Here is a 16,633-nt window from a genome sequence, read left to right as displayed (position 1 = left end):
ACCAAAACCCTCATCCACACCCTTGTCATCTCTTGTTTAGACTACTGCAATCTGCTTCTTGCTGGCCTCCCACTTAGTCACCTCTCCCCTCTCCAGTCAGTTCAAAACTCTGCTGCCCGTCTCATCTTCCGCCAGGGTCGCTTTACTCATACTACCCCTCTCCTCAAGACCCTTCACTGGCTCCCTATCCGTTTTCGCATCCTGTTCAAACTTCTTCTACTAACCTATAAATGTACTCACTCTGCTGCTCCCCAGTATCTCTCCACACTCATCCTTCCCTACACCCCTTCCCGTGCACTCCGCTCCATGGATAAATCCTTCTTATCTGTTCCCTTCTCCACTACTGCCAACTCCAGACTTCGCGCCTTCTGTCTCGCTGCACCCTAAGCCTGGAATAAACTTCCTGAGCCCCTACGTCTTGCCCCATCCTTGGCCACCTTTAAATCTAGACTGAAAGCCCACCTCTTTAACATTGCTTTTGACTTGTAACCACTCGCCTCCACCTACCCTCCTCTCTTCCTTCACGTTCACATTAATTGATTTGATTTGCTTACTTTATTTATTTTTTTGTCTATTAGATTGTAAGCTCTTTGAGCAGGGACTGTCCTTCTATGTTTGTGCAGCGCTGCGTACGCCTTGTAGCGCTATAGAAATGCTAAATAGTAGTAGTAGTAAAAGCATGGGTGTTTACAGTTTTATAATAGGAATACATGTACACGTTAAAAAGAAATTTGTACATCTGCATTTACATCTTCTCCTAGGCAGACTAAGAGTTGATTGATTGCTTGTTTGGACTCGTGGCTCACACAGTTTGAGATATCAATTGCATTTAGCTCTCTGGTGTGTAAAATCACATCCAAAATTCAAAATTTTTTTAATTGGTTTGGCTTCTTTTGGTTGGGTTGTCTTGGGTGTATAATTTTCTAAAATCTGCCACTTACACATTTAAATGCCAACATTTACACATGTAGTTTGTAAAATCGGCACCTGCATCTACAAAACTATGAGTGATACTGCTCTTCTTTGGACTTATTTGTTGGTAAAATGGCTGTCACTGCTGGTCATGCTGCATAAACACATACTTCTGTGTGCCCATACAGTATTTTACAAAAAGCACCAATTCAGAGGGTCATGTATTTCTCCTTACAGTTTATCATATTGGACTCAGCCCAGATGCTCTAATATTTAGTATATGCAAATATAAGCAAACTGAATACATATTTTGTCTACTTTTGCCATATGTTTTGTATAAAAGGTATTTCTGTGTTCACATTTTCATAAAGAATGTGTGCATTTCATTTGGAGCTTTTTATTACCTTTTAGGTTACACAGGAGGATCAATCTTTTCAGAACATCATGCGGTGCTACAGAACTCAACCTCAAGCACAAAGTTATGTAAGTGACTTTTATTGCAGAACCACACTCTTTTATCTGAAAGTGTTGATACATCTTATTTAACTTTTTCTTTTCAGAGCTTCTGCCTCCTCAGACAAGATCTACATAACCTATACTTCTTCTGGTCTCTTTTTGACATTACTGCATTGTGAAACTGTGTGACTTTATTTAGCCATCCTGCCTGGGGCAAATTTGAAATCCATGAATCTAGACACCTAACTCCATGGATAGATGCTTAGATCTCTTTTTAAAACAGTCCTATGTATGTTTAAACCCGAGTTAATGTAAATGCAGTAGGGTCTTTGCTCTACCACTGGGTATAGTGGCTTCTAGAGGGTAAGTGTCAATCAGAAGCATGCAGGACCATATAATAAGGGGAATATTAGAAATGACAGTCTTGATAACCTACATCAGTGGTATTGTTAAATGACAAATTTTTTCTGTCCTTTCCCTGGGCATACTTTACAGCCTTTTTATTTTTTTGTTTTTTTTTACATAAAGAAATGCATACTTACAGCTATAAGTGAAAGCTAAATAATAAACCCCACCCCCTCTTCCCTCCCACCCCACTCCAAAACATAGCAAGATCAATAGGACTGCTCACCAAGGAAGCCAAAGAGTCCCTTAGCAAAGGCGTGGGCCTAGATAGGAGGAACATTCAACTACAGAGCATCCAGGTCCACTTCCGACTGGAGCCTCCAGGAAGCATACCAATCCCAATGTTTGTGAAAGCATAAAAGCTGGCCAGAGTGCAAAGCCCTTACTTTGGACATTTGATATAGAAAGTCCATTTATGAATAACCTTTATCACTGGGGTGATGCAGGACTTTTCTAACAATTTTTCCCACTACCAAAAAGTGGGAAGCTAGCTTATGTACATCTGGTTTAACCCCCAGCGGCCTAAAAGACAATGCTCCGCTATAGCTGGATAATCCACCTCAGTAAACTGACTAAAAGTGCAGAGTAAGTTCACCCAGTATCCCTTAATTTTGGAGCAAGATCACCACATATGAATCATATTCCCCCCACAGCCATATAACCCCTCCAACAGTGGTCTGGCCCTTGACCATACATCCTCAACAGTCTGGGTGGGGGTATAATACCATCGATATAATATCTTATAACCATTCTCCACAGTAGATCTAGAAACAGGCACTTTTAATAAATAACCAAAGGCCTTCTCCCAACTCTTCAAATCATGGCTGACTCCCAGATCTCGTTCCCAGCACTGTATATAATGTAACACAGGAGTCTTAAACAGCAATAACGCCAGATATGAACGGGAATCCAACAAAATAACCAAAAATAGGGAATACAAAACTGAGTAAAACAAAAAATCCCCTATTTGAAAGAATGGTAAGGGAGTTACACTTTGGAAACAAAATGTTCCTCATGGAATATTTGTAAAAAGATAATGGTTGCTCTCAGTTATCTAAGCCCATGGTGCCCTCCGCACTTCAAGCTTCTAAGGCAAACAAGAACTATGAGCTTTTTGTATAGGGCTCTCATTTGCTGCCTCAATTCATGTACTTATCTAATATAATAAAACGCACCGTGAACGTTCTAATGAGGACAACGTTCTGAAGTCACTAAAACACTCCCTGAAGGCTGAAGGGTTCATGGCGTTCGTGGTGTGAAGCCAGCCAGGCTGCCAGCCGTCTCTGCCCCGCCCTCGCGTCAAACGTCATGACGTCCAGGGCAAACGTCATGACGTCGACGGCGCAAAAAAAAACGCAGCGTCAGGGAAGGAGGCGGCGCTCCCGACGTCTCTAGCCTTCCCTTCGCTGTGTTCCGCCTTCTTCTGACGTCAAGGATGACGTCAGAAGAAGGCGGAACACAACGAAGGGAAGGCTAGACGTCGGGAGCGCCGCCTCCTTCCCTGACGCTGCGCTGCCGGAACCGCCGCCACGGAGGTAAATTTAAAAAAAAAAAAAAAAGGGATGTAGGGGGAAGAGAAGAGGGTGGGCAGTTGAACAATGGGAGCGGGAGGACAGAGGAGAAACGACAGCAAGGATGCGAAGGGGGGGGGAAGAAGGGGGCGGGACATGCTGGGACATGGGAGACAGAAGAGCATGGATGCGAGGGGGGGTCATGGAAGGGAGAGAGGGGAATTGCTGGAAAAGGATGAATGGAGGGGTCAGGGGACAGAGAAGCATGGATGGGCATGGATTGAGATGGCAGGGCTCAGGGTGAGAGGGGAATTGATGGAAAAGGATGAATGGAGGGGGCAGGGGACAGAGAAGCATGGATGGGCATGGATTGAGATGGCAGGGCTCAGGGTGAGAGGGGAATTGATGGAAAAGGATGAATGGAGGGGGCAGGGGACAGAAGCATGGATGGGCATGGATTGAGATGGCAGGGCTCAGGGTGAGAGGGGAATTGATGGAAAAGGATGAATGGAGGGGCAGGGGACAGAGAAGCATGGATGGGCATGGATTGAGATGGCAGGGCTCAGGGTGAGAGGGGAATTGCTGTAAAAAGGATGAATGGAGGGGGCAGGGGACAGAGAAGCATGGATGGGCATGGATTGAGATGGCAGGGCTCAGGGAGAGAGGGGAATTGCTGGAAAATGATGAATGGAGGGGGCAGGGGACAGAGAAGCATGGATGGGCATGGATTGAGATGGCAGGGCTCAGGGTGAGAGGGGAATTGATGGAAAAGGATGAATGGAGGGGGCAGGGGACAGAGAAGCATGGATGGGCATGGATTGAGATGGCAGGGCTCAGGGTGAGAGGGGAATTGCTGTAAAAAGGATGAATGGAGGGGGCAGGGGACAGAGAAGCATGGATGGGCATGGATTGAGATGGCAGGGCTCAGGGTGAGAGGGGAATTGCTGTAAAAAGGATGAATGGAGGGGGCAGGGGACAGAGAAGCATGGATGGGCATGGATTGAGATGGCAGGGCTCAGGGTGAGAGGGGAATTGATGGAAAAGGATGAATGGAGGGGGCAGGGGACAGATGGGCATGGATTGGGAGGGCAAGGCTCACACTCTCTCTCTCATATACAATGTCTTTCTGACTCTCACTCTCACACACTCTGTCTCACAATGTATCACATTCACTATCTATGTGCCACACAGTCACTCACACACTCGCTTGGTCTCATACACTCACTCTCACAGAGAATCTGTGTCTCACACACACTCTCTCTCTCGCACACACACACACACTCTCACACTGTGTCTCACATACACACTTGCACACACTCTCACAAACACACTCACACCCAGACTCACTCTCTCTCTCACACACACACACTCACACTTTCACTCTGACTCTCACACAGTCACTCTCACATACACTCTCCCAAACATACACACTCCGAGGAAAACCTTGCTAGCGCCCGTTTCATTTGTGTCAGAAACTGGCCTTTTTTACTAGTGAATAATAATGTATAAGCTCATGCAGTAGGATTTAACATGCGCCACAAGTCGTGCAATTGCCACTTGCCCAGAAAGCCATGCAACCGATCACGATCTTGGTGAGAGTAGGTCACCCCTACCGTGGTGTTATCTAAAGCAGGGTGTAAAGTAAGATTAAAGTCACTCTCAACCAATAGGGTGCCTTCTATGGTGTGGGAGAGGGTCACTGTGAACTCATCAAATAAATCTACTTGATGTTCGTTCGGGGGGATATACACGTAATAAAGTAAATATTTCAACACCAATCACCAAAAGCAAATATCTCCCCCTCCTTATCTCGAGAGAGGTGCTTCAGCTGCCAAGGATGTCTCATAGACAAAACTATCAAAACACCTCATTTCTTTCTGGCAGTTTGACTAGATGCAAAATATAGAGAAGGGAACCTCTTGTGTGGCTGCAGCAGCTCCTTAAACATCAATTGCTGCTTCACAGGTGAATTCAACCCCTTCACATTAAGTGTAAGAAGTGTGAAAGTATTCATAACAGTCAAATAACATCACCATAGCAAAGGTGACAAGAAGGTCCCAACCCCTCCCGAGAGACCTGAAAGTCAGCCAAGCCCCCCCACACAGTAGCCGACTAAACACCATCCCAATAAACCTTCCCACAACCCCCTCCAATCCCTCCCCCAAAACAGCATGAAATTCCCACGAAACTGAACCACAGGGGTGCGCCCCCCAACCCCACCCCCCCCCCCACACCAATGTTTATAACAGAACAGAAGATTGCAGACCACACATGTCTATGGCTATATAAAGAACAGGAAAAAAAACCCAGATGTACCAGTCAAGAGACAACACCGTCAATGGGCTAGCTGAACTTTTTCCTCTGCTGGCACTGTAACCCACATGTGCCACAAAGAGATATTCAAAGAGCATAACCAAAGCTCAAACTCAAAGCACAGCAGTTGGATCCTGACTCTGCAATGCCGCATCTGGAGTCGCTGTAAGTGTCCCTTGCCCTGTGTTACTGTCTGCCAGTGAGGTACTGCAGGCAATGCCACAGACTTCAAAGCACGAGTCTCCTTAATATCGAGTGGCTCCTCTGGGAAGAGATCCTTGACTACTGAGAGCTTGTGTACCAAATGAAGACTGCCATCTTTATAAAACTGAAGAGCAAAGGGATAGGGCCATTTATAGCGAATACCCTGGGCACAGAGGTGTTGTATAAGTGATTTGAGTTCTGCACGCCTCTTTAATGTAGCTGTTATCCTGGTAAAGTTCAATGAGATAAGTATCCCCCTTAAAATTATCAGTCGTACGGGCAGCATGTAAAACCTTCTACTCTAGCTTAAAGTCGGTGAAACATGCAATCAGATCTCGAGGTCTGTTGGATTTGAGAGCGCCCAATGTACTCGCTCAGTCCATACCTCAGAGGGCTCCAAGGTCACCTGGGTCTCTGCAAGTAACACACAAACAATCTTCTGCACAACTTCCTCACTGTCTGCATAGAGCGGGTGTAGCCGGAAGACCACAGAACTGGAGGTTACTACGATGGCTCCGGTCTAAATCTTCCAATTTGTCCCATATCTGCTGCATGTCTGATTGCAAGACTTTAACTTGTTCTGCTAATGTGCTTATTGCCTATGCCTGCTCCTCCAGGCGGGACTCAATCTTTTCCACGTGGTGACCACTTATTTCTCCTCTGAAGTCAGAGCTCAGGGCAGCAATCTCAGGATGAGTGGCTTTTAGATCCGCTTTTTTCTCCTGCATCCACTCTCAGATTTCTCGCAGTGGTGCACTATCGGGTTCCAAAGGTTCACCCATTGTGAACAACTCAGGGGAAAGCTGTGTCACACATGACTTCCAGCAGGGACATATGCTGGTTATCCAGGCCCTCCATGCGACCGAGTGCAGCAGGTCCTGTATATGTGAACTTGGTGAGATCTACCAAAGGCAGCTTGACACTCATCTCTGGCTACTGCTAGATATTCCCCAAGGGAACACTAGCTAAAACTTGTTGACTGGAACTGAAAAAGATGTAGCGTGACTGTTTATCGCTTGGGGCTGGTCAGAGCTCTCGGCTCAGGCAGCCATCTCTCAGGGTGATGTCACTTCCTCCCTACTTTCCAGCCTCTTTATGGTAGCTCCCCACTGCTGAAATCAGAGTTAAAGCACTTGGTTGAGCAGTATGTGTCTGGTCCTACTTACTGCCATGGTAATGCACACTTGATTTCTAAATAGGCAGGTGGAGGTACAGACAGCAATATGAGCCCTCATTTGGAATCCTTGGTTTGGAGATGGGGATGGAGGAGAGCACAGTACATACCTTATAAGTGATCATATCTTCAACAAAACACATACAAGTTCAAATTTATGAAGAATAGAAGCAAATCAAATAACTGAATTATTTGAGCAGCCTCACAAATGGGAATGGTTCCATAGTAATAAGAAATCACCAGAAAACTTATCTATAGCATATAACAGCTCACAAATCATTGAAGAAGAATTCATAAGTCAGACATCCCAAGCAATAATCCTAGACCCTTCTTTAAAAAGAGGAGCACAAGAAAACTGTACAATAGAACGCAGTTCCCCCTCTAGTGAGCTTCATATCCCAAAACCTCTTGGGCTACCAATATATATCTCAATCAAAGCCCATATTAAACACCTAACAACCCCAACAACAATTTGTAGTATAACAAAGGGGTTCTCAACCAAATACTCCGACACACCCAACCAGTTAGGTTCTCAGAATACCCACGATGAATATGCATATGAGAGATGAGTATAAAATGGAGTAGTGCATGCAATTTTCTCATGCATATTCTTCATTGTGGATATCCTGAAAACCTGACTGGCTGAGTGTGTTCTGAGGATGGATTCAGAACCCTGGTACAGTATAACAGCATACTGGATAGTAGACCTGCTGGATCTCTGTTGTAATGTTTGAATCTTCTTGTAAATATGTTTTCTGTTCTTCATCTCACTGTGAGTGTCTTACTCAGAGTGCCATCTAAGAGAAGTTAGAAATATTTATGCAAATCCACCCCTTAGCCCAGTTTTGTAACAGAAGTCTGCTCACCCATTAGTACTCTCTCTCTCTCTCTCTCTCTCTCTCTCTCTCTCTCTCTCTCTCTCTCTCTCTCTCTCTCTCTCTCTCTCACCTGAAGGTGTACAGAAGTGTTTTGATAAAAGGTCGAAGGAGAAGAAGAAATTCGGGCAGCAGTGACAGCAGCATTCAACAAGATTCTCCAACAGAGACCAACAGAGATCGAAGTAAGCAAAATCATTCAACATTTTCAAAATAACATTTTCTTTAGTAATCATTTGCTAGTGGCATTTGGTCCAACACAAGTTATCCCATTAAACTGCCAAGATATTTACAACTTCTATGGCTGCAAGGATTTTTTTTTTTTGAGCATCAACAAAGAAAATGACACAGATAAAGACCATATGGTCTATCATGTCTGCCCATCCACAGAACTTCTCAGCTTTTACAATCCCGTTCTCTTCTTCTGTCTGTGCTTGTCCCATGATTTCCTGAATTCATAAGCTGTTATCGCCATCACCTCCACTGGGAGGCTGTTCCATTTATCCATCATCCTTTCTATAAAGAAATATTTCCTTAGATTACTCCTGAGACTGCTGTCTTTCACCTGATACTGTAAGCCTTGTGCTAGAGTTGCCTTTTCTCCGAGGACAAGCAGGCTGCTTGTTCTCACTGATGGGTTGACGTCCTCGGCAGCCCCCTCCATCGGAAAGTTTACTAGCAAAGGCCTTTGCTAGTCCTCGCGCGCCCATGCGCGGCCGTCTTCCCGCCCGAAACTGGCTCGAGCCGGCCAGTCTTCTTTCGTCCGTGCTCGGTACGGTCGTGTTACGCCGTTCGTGCCCCAGAGAGTCGACCTCGCGCGTCCTTTTCGACGTGTTTTTTCCTTGTTTTTCTTCTTAAAAGTTCGGGAAGCGCTCCGGAAGTGTTCCGGAAGACCCTTTCGGGTTTTCTGCCCTTCCCGTAAATTTTCTCAACTTTTGCCCCGTAAGTTTTCTTTCGTTGTCGGGGTAGGCCTAGTTTGGCCTCGGTCGAGATTTTTCTCCCTTTAAATTTTGGTGCTTCAATTTTCGCCATTTCGGCCTTTGATTTCGCCGGCGTGATTTTTCCACCCATGACATCGAAGCCTTCCAGCGGCTTCAAGAAGTGCACCCAGTGCGCCCGGGTAATCTCGCTCACTGATAGGCACTCTGCGTGTCTTCAGTGTCTAAGGGCCCAGCACCGCCCTCAGAACTGCAGTCTGTGTTCCCTGTTACAAAGGCGGACTCAGGTAGCGAGATTAGCCCAGTGGAACGTTTTGTTCTCGGGCTCTTCGTCGACATCTGCACCGGAGGCATCGAGTGCATCGACGTCAGCGTCCGGACCATCTTCCTTGGCTGCCGCTGCATCGAGGCATCGGACCTCTGCATCGGCGCTGAGGCATCGGGCGACTGCATCGACGTCGGTGGTACCGAGACTTCGTCTGCTGATGTCGTCGGACGGAGGTGCATCGTCAGGAGTGCAGGTGAGGGCTGTCCATTCCCCTGCTGGTGGCGGTGAGCCTTCGGGTGGGTCTCCTCCTACCCTGAGGGCTCCTGCGGTACAGCCCCCCCTGGATCGACCCTCTTCGGTCTCGGCCCCGAGGAAGCGACGGATGGATTCTACGTCCTCCTCGTCGGTGCCGGGGAGCTCCGGTGACATGCTTCGGAAGAAGTCGAAGAAGCATCGACACCGGTCTCCTCCCCGTATCGGCACCGAGAGCTCTGGGTCGCCGAGGGATTCGGCACCCAGCAGGCATCGGCACCGAGAGGACCGCTCACCCTCTGTTCAGGATGCGCTCCACTCTGGACAGCCCGGAACAGCCTCCTCGCCCGGAACAGGTTCTGACGTCGACGCCTGCATCGACCTCTCAGCCTTTTTCTGCAGCCACTCTGAACGAGAGCCTCCGGGCCGTTCTCCCAGAGATTCTGGGAGAGCTGTTGCGCCCTACCCCTCCGGTACCGGCGGTGCTTGCGCCTCCGGTACCGTCGAGCGTGGCGCCGGCTGGTCCATCGCCCAGGTTGAGGTCCCCGACGTCGGTACCGCGTGCGGTGCCGACCGCGGCCACCTCCCAGGAAGGCTCCCCGACTACGTCGGCGGAGGGAGCTTCGCCGATGCGGGCGAGGGAGTCTACCTCTCGACGCCCCCATCGTGGACGTGGCCGGGCGAGGTTGCAGACACAGGTCCGTGAACTTGTGTCTGACACCGAGGGTGAGGCCTCGTGGGAGGACGAAGAAGACCCCAGATATTTCTCTGACGAGGAGTCTGAGGGTCTTCCTTCTGATCCCACTCCCTCTCCTGAAAGGCAGCTTTCTCCTCCTGAGAGTCTGTCTTTCGCTTCCTTTGTCCGGGAGATGTCTACGGCCATCCCCTTCCCGGTGGTTGTGGAGGACGAGCCCAGGGCTGAAATGTTTGAGCTCCTGGACTATCCTTCTCCACCTAAGGAAGCGTCCACTGTTCCCTTGCACCATGTCCTGAAAAAGACATTGCTTGCGAACTGGACCAAGCCATTAAGTAATCCCCACATTCCCAAGAAGATCGAGTCCCAGTACCGGATCCATGGGGACCCAGAGCTGATGCGCACTCAGTTGCCTCATGACTCTGGAGTTGTGGATTTGGCCCTAAAGAAAGCTAAGAGTTCTAGGGAGCATGCTTCGGCGCCCCCGGGCAAAGACCCTAGAACCTTAGACTCCTTTGGGAGGAAGGCCTACCATTCTTCTATGCTCGTGGCCAAGATCCAGTCTTACCAGCTCTACACGAGCATACACATGCGGAACAATGTGCGGCAGTTGGCGGGCTTGGTTGATGCTCTTCCCCATGAGCAAGCCAAGCCTTTTCAGGAGGTGGTCAGGCAGCTGAAGGCGTGCAGAAAATTCCTGGCCAGAGGAGTTTGACACTTTTGATGTTGCGTCCAGGGCCGCTGCTCAAGGTGTGGTGATGCGCAGGCTCTCATGGCTGCGTGCCGCCGACCTGGAGAATAGACTCCAGCAGCGGATTGCGGACTCGCCTTGCCGTGCGGACAACATTTTTGGGGAAAAAGTCGAGCAGGTGGTAGAGTCTCTCCACCAGCGGGACACCGCATTCGACAAGTTCTCCCGCCGGCAGCCTTCAGCATCTACCTCTACAGGTAGAAGATTTTTCGGGGGAAGGAAGACTGGTCCCTATGCTTCTGGTAAGCGTGGGTACAATCCTCCTTCCCGACAGCCTGCGGCCCAGGCTAAGCCCCAGCGAGCTCGCTCTCGTCAGCAGCGTGCGCCTCAGCAAGGCCCCGCGGCTCCCCAGCAGAAGCAAGGGGCGAGCTTTTGACTGGCTCCAGCAGAGCATAGCCGACATCCCAGTGTCAGTGCCGGGCGACCTGCCGGTCGGGGGGAGGTTGATAGCTTTTCACCAAAGGTGGCCTCTCATAACCTCCGATCAGTGGGTTCTGCAAATAGTCCGGCAAGGATACACCCTCAATTTGGCCTCAAAACCTCCAAATTGTCCACCGGGAGCTCAGTCTTACAGCTTCCAGCACAAGCAGGTACTTGCAGAGGAACTCTCCGCCCTTCTCAGCGCCAATGCGGTCGAGCCCGTGCCATCCGGGCAGGAAGGGCTGGGATTCTATTCCAGGTACTTCCTTGTGGAAAAGAAAACAGGGGGGATGCGTCCCATCCTAGACCTAAGGGCCCTGAACAAATATCTCGTAAAAGAAAAGTTCAGGATGCTTTCCCTGGGCACCCTCCTCCCCATGATTCAGCAAAACGATTGGCTATGCTCTCTGGACTTGAAGGATGCCTACACTCACATCCCGATACTGCCAGCTCACAGACAGTATCTGCGATTTCAGCTGGGCACACGCCACTTCCAGTACTGTGTGCTACAGCTTTGGGCTCGCCTCTGCGCCCAGGGTGTTCACAAAGTGCCTAGCTGTGGTAGCAGCGGCACTTCGCAGGCTGGGGGTGCATGTGTTCCCATATCTCGACGATTGGCTGGTGAAGAACACATCCGAGGCAGGAGCCCTGCAGTCCATGCAGATGACTATTCGCCTACTGGAGCTACTGGGGTTTGTGATAAATTATCCAAAGTCCCATCTTCTCCCAATGCAGAGACTCGAATTCATAGGAGCTCTGCTGGATTCTCGGACGGCTCGCGCCTATCTCCCAGAGACGAGGGCCAACAACTTGTTGTCCCTCGTCTCGCGGGTGCGAGCGTCCCAGCAGATCACAGCTCGGCAGATGTTGAGATTGCTGGGCCACATGGCCTCCACAGTTCATGTGACTCCCATGGCCCGCCTTCACATGAGATCTGCTCAATGGACCCTAGCCTCCAGTGGTATCAGGGCCGCTGGGGGTCTAGAGGACGTGATCCACCTGTCCACGAGCTTTCTCAAATCCCTATATTGGTGGACGATTTGCTCCAATTTGACTCTGGGACATCCCTTCCAAATTCCTCAGCCACAAAGGTGCTGACCACGGATGCGTCCCTCCTGGGATGGGGAGCTCATGTCGATGGGCTTCACACCCAAGGAAGCTGGTCCCTCCAGGAACGCGATCTGCAGATCAATCTTCTGGAGTTACGAGCGATCTGGAACGCTCTGAAGGCTTTCAGAGATCGGCTGTCCCACCAAATTATCCAAATTCAGACAGACAACCAGGTTGCCATGTACTATGTCAACAAGCAGGGGGGCACCGGATCTCGCCCCCTGTGTCAGGAAGCCGTCAGCATGTGGCTCTGGGCTCGCCGTCACGACATGGTGCTCCAAGCCACATATCTGGCAGGCGTAAACAACAGTCTGGCCGACAGGTTGCGCAGGATTATGCAACCTCACGAGTGGTCGCTCAATTCCCGTGTGGTACGACAGATCTTCCAGGTGTGGGGCACCCCCTTGGTAGATCTCTTTGCATCTCGAGCCAACCACAAAGTCCCTCAGTTCTGTTCCAGGCTTCAGGCCCACGGCAGACTGGCATCGGATGCCTTCCTCCTGGACTGGGGGGAGGGTCTGCTGTATGCTTATCCTCCCATACCTCTGGTGGGGAAGACTTTGTTGAAACTCAAGCAAGACCAAGGCACCATGATTCTGATTGCTCCTTTTTGGCCGCGTCAGATCTGGTTCCCTCTTCTTCTGGAGTTGTCCTCCGAAGAACCGTGGAGATTGGAGTGTTTTCCGACCCTCATCACACAGGACGAAGGGGCACTTCTGCATCCCAGCCTCCAGTCGCTGGCTCTTACGGCCTGGATGTTGAGGGCGTAGACTTTGCCTCTTTGGGTCTGTCAGAGGGTGTCTCCCGCATCTTGCTTGCTTCCAGGAAAGATTCCACTAAGAGAAGTTACTTCTTCCATTGGAGGAGGTTTGCCGTCTGGTGTGACAGCAAGGCCCTAGATCCTCGCTCTTGTCCTACACAGACCCTGCTTGAATACCTTCTGCACTTGTCTGAGTCTGGCCTCAAGACCAACTCTGTAAGGGTTCACCTTAGTGCAATCAGTGCTTACCATTATCATGTGGAAGGTAAGCCGATCTCAGGACAGCCTTTAGTTGTTCGCTTCATGAGAGGCTTGCTTTTGTCAAAGCCCCCTGTCAAGCCTCCTACAGTGTCATGGGATCTCAATGTCGTTCTCACCCAGCTGATGAAACCTCCTTTCGAGCCACTGAATTCCTGCCATCTGAAGTACTTGACTTGGAAGGTCATTTTCTTGGTGGCAGTTACTTCAGCTCGTAGAGTCAGTGAGCTTCAGGCCCTGGTAGCCCAGGCTCCTTACACCAAATTTCATCATAACAGAGTAGTCCTCCGCACTCACCCTAAGTTCCTGCCAAAGGTCGTGTCGGAGTTCCATCTGAACCAGTCAATTGTCTTGCCAACATTCTTTCCCCGTCCTCATTCCTGCCCTGCTGAGCGTCAGCTGCACACATTGGACTGCAAGAGAGCATTGGCCTTCTACCTGGAGCGGACACAGCCCCACAGACAGTCCGCCCAATTGTTTGTTTCTTTTGATCCCAATAGGAGGGGAGTGGCTGTAGGGAAACGCACCATATCCAATTGGCTAGCAGATTGCATTTCCTTCACTTACGCCCAGGCGGGGCTGGCTCTTGAGGGTCATGTCACGGCTCATAATGTTAGAGCCATGGCTGCGTCGGTAGCCCACTTGAAGTCAGCCTCTATTGAAGAAATTTGCAAAGCTGCGACGTGGTCATCTGTCCACACATTCACATCTCATTACTGCCTGCAGCAGGATACCCGACGCGACAGTCGGTTCGGGCAGTCAGTTCTTCAGAACCTGTTTGGGCTTTAGGATCCAACTCCACCCCCCGAGGGCCCTGTTTGTTCTGTTCCAGGCTGCACTCTCAGTTAGTTGGTAAATTTTTTAGGTCAATCTCAGTTTGTCCTCGCCGTTGCGAGGCCCAATTGACCATGGTTGTTGTTTTGAGTGAGCCTGGGGGCTAGGGATACCCCATCAGTGAGAACAAGCAGCCTGCTTGTCCTCGGAGAAAGCGAATGCTACATACCTGTAGAAGGTATTCTCCGAGGACAGCAGGCTGATTGTTCTCACAAATCCGCCCGCCTCCCCTTTGGAGTTGTGTCTTCCCTTGAAGTGTATTGTCTTGCTACATACTGGACTGGCCGGCTCGAGCCGGTTTCGGGCGGGAAGACGGCCGCGCATGCGCGGTGCGCATGGGCGCGCGAGGGACTAGCAAAGGCCTTTGCTAGTAAACTTTCCGATGGAGGGGGCTGCCGAGGACGTCAACCCATCAGTGAGAACAATCAGCCTGCTGTCCTCGGAGAATACCTTCTACAGGTATGTAGCATTCGCTTTCATTGAAAAAGGCCTATCTGCTGTGCATTTATGCCTTAGAGGTATGTAAATGTCTCTTATATCTGCCCTATCCCAACTTTCCTGCAGGGTATACGTATTTAAACTTGTAAGTCTGTCTTATATGTTTTATGGCAAAGACCACTGACCATTCTTTTGGAATGACTCCTTCCTGTTCTATGTCCCTTTAAATATGTAGTTTTCAGAACTACACCAAGGTAACAAAAGGAAACTCATTCAATAAATGTCAAAAACTCAGTTCACAGTGTAGAGTGAGAAATAACTTCTGTATAATCTAACACCATAAGGGACTGGTGGGGGGGGGGGGGGGGGGGGAAAGACCTCAGAGGACTGTGTTACCCTTGTAGATGCCAAATAATGTAACACCACAGTTCAGAGCTTCTATCATCGGTCATAAAAAACCCCAACCAAACCAATAGACAATTTTTTTGAAAAAAGTTACTAATGGTGCAAACAAATTTCATAAAAAAATATATGGTGACATTTCTATAACCCAATCAAAAGGGAACTAAAAGTTGAACTTAGCGTGTGTGGCAGTCTAAGGCACTAGAATCCTGATCCCAACAGGGACCAGTTTCACCATGCGGCTTCCTCAGGGGACTGAATACTGCAGTATAGTCTTTTATATTACTGCCTGTTCAACTACTCAACTGTGGCAACCAGGATTAGTCGCCACCACAGTTGAGTAGTTGAACGGGCAGTAATATTGGGTTATACAAATGTCACTCAATTCAAAAACCGGAATAGGTAGAATATATAATCAATAAATACCTCTGTCTACCAAAATTACAAATAGTTGACAAGTCAAACAGATCAGAATTTGGCAATACAACAAAAGTGGAGAAAAAAAGACATCAGGTATAACAGACCATCTCGTTGTTAAAGGACAAGCCTTTTGTGTAATGAGAGGACCGTATCAATCATGTGTCTTAAAAAAACTCCACACTATATGTCATAAATTAATTTGCCAATTGTTTAGCTGAATACTTTGGCAACATTTGTAAAGGAGATACTCTCAGCCAATTCTAAATTCAACAAAACTTTTTCAAAAAAGAAAAAAAGAAAAAAACTTGGAAAGAGTACTTATCTGAACCGGAGAGTTATAACTTCGGCTAATCGTTCACTGTACTCCACAAATCAATGTTCAAATCCCGACAGGGAAGCCCTGTTTCGCTAAATGCAAGCTGCTTCAGGGGAATTCTTCAAAAACCATCCAAGTTTTTAGTTGTCACGCCGTCTCCTCTGGTCAATGGTTCAAAAACATGGCGGACGGTTTCTTCACTCGCACAATCCGTTTTATGCTGAGCGTCTGACGTCACTATGCTGAACTCCAATCAGAGAAACGCTCTCCATTCTAGCGCTATATTCAAACCCCCAGGCATGACTGTCTTAAGTTCGAAAATCCATCGTTGTTCTCTTTGTCGCAGGAGGCGTCTAATATCGCCTCTTCTTTCAGAAACCCTCATCTGTTCCAATACAATACATCTTAACTCTGAGAATCGATGATGAAACTGAACACAATGTGAAACCATAGGTTCATGTGTTTTCTCTGATTGAATACAATGTCTATGTTCAATTAGTCGAGTCTTTAAGGACCGAGATGTCTGTCCCACATAACATAATCCGCAAGGACATATGATAATATAGATCACATTGATTGAAGTGCAATCCGTTATGGAGTATAACTTGTATCGCTTGTTGGAGATGGGGTGTAAAAATTGATTCGAACTTAACATGATATGACAAACTGAACAATGCCCACAGACTTCTTTTTTTTCTTTTTTGAAAAAGTTTTGTTGAATTTAGAATTGGCTGAGAGTATCTCCTTTACAAATGTTGCCAAAGTATTCAGCTAAACAATTGGCAAATTAATTTATGACATATAGTGTGGAGTTTTTTTAAGACACATGATTGATACGGTCCTCTCATTACACAAAAGGCTTGTCCTTTAACAACGAGATGGTCTGTTATACCTGATGTCTTTTTTTCTCCACTTTTGTTGT

General features: G+C 48.3%; 1 protein-coding gene across 1 annotated transcript in view; it reads left to right on the top strand.

The window, feature by feature from the left end:
* The window catches only part of RBL2 (RB transcriptional corepressor like 2), a 201,350-nt gene that overhangs the window by 165,232 nt on the left and 19,485 nt on the right, over window positions 1-16,633 (top strand). Inside the window, 2 exon segments of the mRNA XM_030204318.1 lie at window positions 1,324-1,395; window positions 7,930-8,035. Of these exon segments, the coding sequence (XP_030060178.1) occupies window positions 1,324-1,395; window positions 7,930-8,035 (178 nt within the window).

This window comes from Microcaecilia unicolor, chromosome 5 (genome assembly GCF_901765095.1).
Source record: "Microcaecilia unicolor chromosome 5, aMicUni1.1, whole genome shotgun sequence".
NCBI lineage: Eukaryota > Metazoa > Chordata > Amphibia > Gymnophiona > Siphonopidae > Microcaecilia > Microcaecilia unicolor.
This window is presented reverse-complemented; position numbering and strand designations above follow the sequence as displayed.